Source organism: Myotis lucifugus, unplaced genomic scaffold (assembly GCF_000147115.1).
Source record: "Myotis lucifugus unplaced genomic scaffold, Myoluc2.0 scaffold_11, whole genome shotgun sequence".
Lineage (NCBI taxonomy): Eukaryota > Metazoa > Chordata > Mammalia > Chiroptera > Vespertilionidae > Myotis > Myotis lucifugus.
In genome coordinates, this window is record NW_005871059.1 from 405,055 (window position 1) to 412,594 (window position 7,540).

The following is a 7,540-nucleotide window of genomic DNA, read 5'->3' on the forward strand; positions in this document are numbered from 1 at the left end:
CACTATAAAATAAAGCCTAGCCTTGCTGGCTGGGTCTTTCTGCGATCTCATCCAGGCATGGGAGATCCACTGAGCCCCAGCTGTATTCTCTTGTCTGTCTTCTTTAATCCTTCACCACCCCTCCTCAGGCTCACCGAACCCTTGGCTGTGCTGGCACCGCACACATCTCATATAAATGGAGTCATTCAATATGTGGGATTTTGTGAATGGCTTCTTAAAGTAATGTTTTCAAGTTCAACAATGCTGTAGCATGTTATTTTATGTCATTCCTTTTTTATTGCTGAATACGATTCTATTATATAGGTATACCACATTTTTTTTTATCGCTTCTACTTTTAAGCAAAGGTAATAAAGATAATTTAGTCTTTTTAAGCTGGCATCTGGACCTTATCTTTTTTTAAAAAATATATTTTATTGATTTTTTACAGAGGGGAAGGGAGAGGGATAGAAAGTTAGAAACATCGATGAGAGAGAAACATCGATCAGCTGCCTCCTGCACACTCCTACTGGGGATGTGCCCGAAACCAAGGTACATGCCCTTGACGGGAATCGAACCTGGGACCCTTCAGTCCACAGGCCGATGCCCTATCCACTGAACCAAACAGATTAGGGCTGGACCTTATCTTTTTTTAGGATTGAGAGTAAACCTATTAAGAACAAACTCTGACTATGTATCATGGAAACTCCTCCCAATCATCAAAAGGTTTCTTTTTCGCCCTCTTTCAAAGCCAATGTTGAAGAGTTATTCTGCCCAATAAGTTCCTGTTTTCTGTCTGAGAGTGGTTTCAACCTTTAAGTGAATTTTCAAAGGGCATGAGCTCTAGGCCATGAAGCCAGTACTATAATGTCTTCTTTCCTTCCAAGGGAATGTTTCTGTAGTCTGAGTGCTATGTGAAAATTACTTTACAGATTTTGTATACATGTTTTTGTAAATACCTAGAATATGTATGGAAATCCCATGTACATGAGAGACACAGAGACACTGCCCCCCACCCCCCTCCACACACACACATGCAGGACAGATTCAGAGATAGAAATCAGGATTGAGGTATACAAGGGGGATGAGCTTGGGATGAAGTAAAGTGCCTAGGGGGCTTCAAAGGGTCATTGCAAGATAAGAAGAGCAGATATTTAGAAAATAAAAGCTTCCCTGCCATATAGGTAGGGTCAAAACAGTTACCACTGATAACATATTATGGGTAAGCCCCTAATTCAAGCTCTTCTAGGTAAAGAAGTTTCTCTTGAGGCTGAAGCTAAAATTGCCTTTAGCTCAACAATCTGCATTCCACAGAAACACATCTTTAGGTAGCTCACACTAGTTCATCAAAATGTGCTCTTAATTTGGCTCAGGATAAATGTAAATTGGGGATTAGTGCTCACATGATATTGTCACATAAGACCGTCTATACCTGCGGAGAGTTTTTATAAGAATTTGAGCTAAACTGATGTCATGTGCCAGGGAGCGAGATCTCAAATGCTCCAGAGAATACATTTTTTTTATGCATTTGATTAAGGAGGGAACTAAGAACAGTTACAAGGATGTGGGAGAAAGCAATGCAGGGATTGGATTACAGGATACATAGTTAAGATTGTGTGCTCTCTTGAGGGTGACTACTGCTTATTTCTAGTCAGTGGTTCTCAACCTTCTGGCCCTTTAAATACAGTTCCTCATGTTGTGACCCAACCATAAAATTATTTTCGAATTATTTTCGTTGCTACTTCATAATTGTAATGTTGCTACTGTTATGAATCGTAATGTAAATATCTGATATGCAGAATGGTCTTAGGCGACCCCTGTGAAAGGGTCCTTCGACCGCCAAAGGGGTCACGACCCACAGGTTGAGAACCGCTGAGTCATAGGGGTGCACAGAAACAACGGGCAGGGCTTCAGATCACCCTATGAAGTTACTTTCTTTTTCCCCTCCAAATATTAAGAATTTATTCCCAAGAAAGAAGGCTCAGCTAACACAGCCTCTGCATGCCCCTGCAGGTGGTGGTTTCCTTGCTTGCACTCCTCCATCGCCTCTCCCTCCCGCGGCCTACGCGATGGATCCCTGGGTCCCAGGACCTCCAAGCCAGCCAGGACCCGGCTTCTGCTCTCCAGAAAGGAACATGGAGCCCCGCGGGTGTGTGGCTCAGTGGTTGAGCATCCACCTAGGAACCAGAAGGTCTGGGTTGGATTCCCGTCAGGGCACATGCCCAGGTTGCAAGCGATCTCCAGTAGGGGGCATGCCAGAGGCAGCTGATCAATCATGGATGTTTCTCTCTCTCCCTCTCTAAAATCAATAAAAATATAAATAACTAAAGGAAAGAAAAGAACAGGCCTGGAACCGGCTTCCACCTGGGCACCGGGTGGCCACCTTGCCGCCTGCAAGGAGCGGTTTAGGGGCCTGAGCAGCAGCAGGACCGGAGGGGCGGGGCTGCCCCGACTCAAGATGGCGGCCGCGGTGGGCGTGGCCAATCAGTTGGGGCGGTGGGGAGGAGTGGTATCGGCCGCGGTGGGTGTGGCCAATCACTTGGGGCGGTGGGGAGGAGTGGTATCGGCCGCGGTGGGCGTGGCCAATCGCTTGGGGCGCGGGGAGGGGTGGGATCATGGCCGCCGCGGTGGAGCGGAGTCCCAGGGACGGGGAGGAGGAGGAGGAGGTAGGGGAAGCAGTGAGGGCTACGACGGAAGCCTGTGCGAGGGGCGGTGGTGGTGAGGGCCGCGCTGGCAGCGGGAGGGGAAGGGAGTCGGGTGCGGCGGCAGCTCGGAGCCCCCACGGGCGCCTCGCCCGCTTCTTGCCCCTGGGGTTGCGGGCGGGGGCTGGAGGCCCGGGGGAGGGGGGAGGGGGCTCGGGGGAGCTGGCCGCAGCCCCGACTGCAGCAGTCAGGTCTGAATGGGGAAGTGGAGGAAGTCGCTTGGGGAAACGACGCTCGCTTCCTCTCCTCGAAAGCAAGACCTAGTTTTCACGGAGGTGGGGGTCGTTGCCGTGGGGGTGTGGGGTGTGGGGGTGCGCCTGGTAACTGCCTCTTCCTGCACAGCACCCGCGTGCTAGCGTGTTAACCCCTCCTCCTCCCACCAGGAGCAGCTGGTTCTGGTGGAATTGTCAGGAATTATCGATTCAGACTTTCTCTCAAAATGTGAAAATAAATGCAAGATTTTGGTGAGTCTTCTGGAATTGGGGAGTGGTTGTAGATTTTCATAAATTTAGAACAAGAATGAATGGTGAACTTTGGGGACTGATACATTAATTCCACGTTACAAAGCAGTGAACTCTAAAGACAATCGTAGAGGTACCGGGGACTGTGGGAGCAGGTGGGAGAAGATGCCTAACTCTGCTTGAGTGTCTGGATGTTTGGCTGCAGAGTTGAAGATTTGGAGGAAGTGGCATTTTGATATTTAGAAAAAAATGCATGGTTTTAGTGAGGTGGGAGAGAGGATAATGAGATATTATGCACACACAGGTGAGATGTGGAGAAGGGAGAGAAGGTACCTAGTAAGAAAAGACTTCAAAGACCTCATACTCCGCTGTCTTGAGCTATTGTATTCTATGTTACCACCTGTTTTATCACTTGGCTTTAAAATCTTGGAGCAACTGTTGACCATACTTCTCTGCTCTTAGGCTGACTTGAAGAGCATGTTGACCAAAATAGACCTGTTTCTTGGGTGGTCTTCAGGCTGGAGCTGCGGGGGTCAGAGCAGTGTCAGTTTATCTTGTGCTTGCCAGGACACGAAGGGGTGGGGCACCTTTTTTCTGCCAAGGGCCATGTGGATATTTATAACACCATTCGGGGGCCATACAAAATTATCAACTTAAAACTTAGCCTGCTATATTTGGTCAAACATTTCATTAACTCACCCTAAGTCTTGGCAGGGCCAGACCAAATGATTTTGAGGGCCCACCGCCCGGACTTCCCCACCCCTGCTCTTGGTAGCAAGGTTACATGTGGAAGGCTTTTTCTTTCTTTTTTAAAAATTGAGATATAATTAACATACAACTTTATATTAGTTTCAGGGGTATGACATAATGATTCAGTATTTGTACGTATTGTGAAATAATGATCACCCCCACTAAGTCTAGTTAACATCTCTCATCACACATAGTTATAAATTTTACTTTTTTGTGATGAGAACTTTTAAGATTTATTCTCTTAGCAAGTTTCAAAGATACAATAGAGTATTATTAACTGTAGTCATTAGGCTGTACGTTACATCCCCAGGATTTAATTATTTCATAATTGCAAGTTTGTATCTTGACCACCTTCACCCATTTTACCCAACCTCTGAGGCTTTTTCTAATGATTTTTTATGATCCTGTATTCTGATGTAGGGAATTGACACTGAGAGGCCCATTCTGCAAGTGGACAGCTATGTATTTGCTGGAGAGTATGAAGGTAGGAGGATGTCAGATAGATGAAATTCCGTTTTAAATATGCTTTTCAGAGAATGTAGCTCTGTTATTTCTTAACAAGTTATCTTTAAATTTTTCCACAGACACTCTTGGGACCTGTGTTATATTTGAAGAAAATGTTGAACATGGTAAGTGATTACTGTGGTGACTCTTTTTACTACGAAATACTTAAAACATATGTATGTACAGTGAATATTAAAATTAAACATTTTATATACTCATTGTCTAGCTGTATCAAATTCTACCATTTTGCCAGATAGTTAGAAAGCATTTCAGATACTCTTGAAGCCCCTTGTATACCCCTCTCCAAATTTATTCTCTCCCTTCTGTCCTCAGACAATCATTTACCTTAAGTTGGTGTTTCTCTTTCCTATACCCGATTTTATATTACATATGTATGTATGCACAAAAAATAGCATTTTTTGTATAAATTTTATATAAATTTTTAGACTATATAAATTATAGCATATTATGCATATCATTCTATAATCTTTAATTAGAGATATGTTTTGAGACTTATACATACTGATACATATAACTCTGTTTTCCTGTTTCTTAGTATTCCATTTGTGACTATACCACAATTTATTCTCCAGTTAACAGACATGTTGGTTGCTTCCATTATTACCAGTAATCCTATATAATAAAAGGGTAATATGCAAATTGACCCTAACAGCAGAACGACTGGGAATGACTGGTCACTATGACACACACTGACCACCAGGGGGCAGACGCTCAATACAGGAGCTGCCCCCTAGTGGTCAGTGCACTCCCACAGGGGGAGCTCTGCTCAGCCACAAGCCAGGTTGATGGCTGCCAGCACAGTGGTGGTGGCGGGAGCCTCTCTTGCCTCCTCAGCAGCGCTAAGGATGTCCAACTGCAGCTTCAGCCTGCTCCCCGCTGGCAAGTGGACATCCCCCGAGGGCTCCTGGGCTGCTAGAGGGATGTCTGACTGCCAGCTTAGGCCCAATCCCCCGGGGAGTGGGCCTAAGCCAGCAGGTGGACATCCCCCGAGGGGTCCCAGACTGTGAGAGGGCACAGGCCGGGCTGAGGGACCCCCCTGAGTGCACAAATTTTTATGCACCAGGCCTCTAGTCCTATATAATAAAGAGCTAATACGCTAATTAGAATGGATGGTGGAACGACATTCCTGAATGACCAGTGGGTGAGGGGTGGGGCCGCAGGGCCGAGAGGCAGCAGGGGCCATGAAGGCCAAGGCAGCCGGGGCTGCAAAGGCCTACCCTTGCATGAATTTCATGCATAGGGCCTCTAGTTAGTAATAACTTATTGAATGCCTTCTTTACATATGTCAGGCACTATTCTAAACGTTACATGTGTTAACTCATTTAATCCTCACAAGTTTACGAGGTAGATCCCATTATTATCTTCATTTTATATTGGAAAAAAAAAACCCTGAAGCACAAAGAGATAAATAACATTTGCAAGGTCATATACAAAGAGGCAGAATCAGGATTTAAACCCAGATGGTCTGCTCCAGAGTCTATGTTCTTAATTATGCTTATTAACTCACTACAAAAATGCTGCCATGAATATTTTTACTCTCCCTGTGCATATATGTAAAAATGTTTACGGTATACACTTAGAAATGAGATAGATTGATGACTGTGTTGGGTTCACCAATATGAAATGACTTATTTGGGCCAAAAATTGACAGTTTCATGTAGTTCCACTTACTATATTGCTTTCTAACATGTCAGCTACACTCCTAGGAGCAGTGTATGGAAGTTTGCAGTGTGTTTCACATCCTTAGCTCAGATCCTCATCCTCCCTTCTGCCTGTGCCCAGTTTTCTGTAAAGCCGTAACCCCAAACAGTGGGGTTGGCAGCATGACTTTTCTCATCCTTCTCTCACTATTGGTAATTTTGTGTGGTAGAATTTTATTTATTTATTTTTAATATTTTTTTTTATTGATTTCAGAGGAAGTGAGATAGAAAGATAGAAACATCAATGATGAGAGAGAATCATTGATCAGCTGCCTCCTGCATGCCCCCTACTGGAAATCGAGCCCACAACCCGGGAATGTGCCCTTGGCTAGAATTGAACCCGGGACCCTTCAGTCCGCAGCCGATGCTCTATCCACTGAGCCAAACCAGCTAGGGCAAGTGTGGTAGAATTTTAGATCTCGTTAACCTGTAAAGCCAAGTTTCTGGCTTCACTTTCTTACTTCAGGGCTGGAACCTAGCAGGCCCATCACTCTAATTTCACTCATAGTTCTGTGTGGCTGTCCCCTGGAGTTGTTTGTTGTTTTGAGTCCAGTTGTTATGTATTTTATCTGTCATTTCTCTATGCTTGGAGCAGGAGAGATGAGTTAAATCTTGAACTTATCCCACTATCTAGACAGGAAGTAGTGTAACTCACTAAATTGGAATTATTGAGGCTTAACATGATTATTTTATTTGTACTATTGTATTATAGTATAATAATTGAGTTTATTTTATGTTCTAGTAGATGCAGAAGGCAACAATAAAACAGTGCTAAAATATAAATGCCATACGATGAAGAAGCTCAGCATGACAAGAACTCTTCTGACAGAAAAGAAGGAAGGAGAAGAAAGCATAGGTTAGTTAACCTGGTTTTCTGAAAATTGGTGATTTAATATTGGTTTTGACAGTGACACATTGCTACCAGGACATTTTTTTTACTTTGTAGTAAGGACTATATGTAATATGTTAAATATATTATTGACGATGCTCCATGAAAAGTATCAAACATAGATTTAAAATTCAGTTGAACTCTAATGTAGCAGAGGGTGCTGGGGACATACAAGAAATCTCTATCCACTTTGCATTGGAAATAGTTGTGGGGAGTTTGTCAAGAAACTTGACAAATCAGCAGTCTCCTCTCTCTCTTTCTCTCTCTCTTTCTTTCTTTCCTTATTTGTTTATATTTTTATTGATTTCAGAGAGGAAGGGAGGGGGAGAGAGAAATATCAATGATGAGCTCTGACCCGTTTGCTCAGTGGATAGACTGTTGGGCTTCGGACTGAAGGGTCCCAGGTTTGATTCCGGTCAAGGGCATGTACCTTGGTTGCGTGCACATCCCCATTAGGGGGTGTGCAGGAGGCAGCTGATTGATGTTTCTCTCTCATTGATGTTTCTAACTTTCTATCCCCTCTCCCTTCCTCTCTG

At 44.3% G+C, this 7,540-nt stretch overlaps 1 protein-coding gene across 5 annotated transcripts in view; it reads left to right on the plus strand.

The window, feature by feature from the left end:
* Window positions 1-7,540, plus strand: part of GTF3C6 (general transcription factor IIIC subunit 6) — a 30,562-nt gene that overhangs the window by 18,595 nt on the left and 4,427 nt on the right. Inside the window, exons 2-6 of one of the 5 annotated variants that reach the window (XM_023750107.1) lie at window positions 1,991-2,126; window positions 3,063-3,143; window positions 4,311-4,374; window positions 4,475-4,519; window positions 6,858-6,971. In XM_023750107.1, coding sequence (XP_023605875.1) covers window positions 1,991-2,126; window positions 3,063-3,143; window positions 4,311-4,374; window positions 4,475-4,519; window positions 6,858-6,971 — 440 coding nt within the window. Of the gene's footprint in view, window positions 1-1,990; window positions 2,127-2,585; window positions 2,644-2,837; window positions 2,955-3,062; window positions 3,144-4,310; window positions 4,375-4,474; window positions 4,520-6,857; window positions 6,972-7,540 lie in introns of those variants that run through there. The other 4 variants (XM_023750108.1, XM_014451780.2, XM_006084357.3 and 1 more) reach the window with 4 other exon arrangements.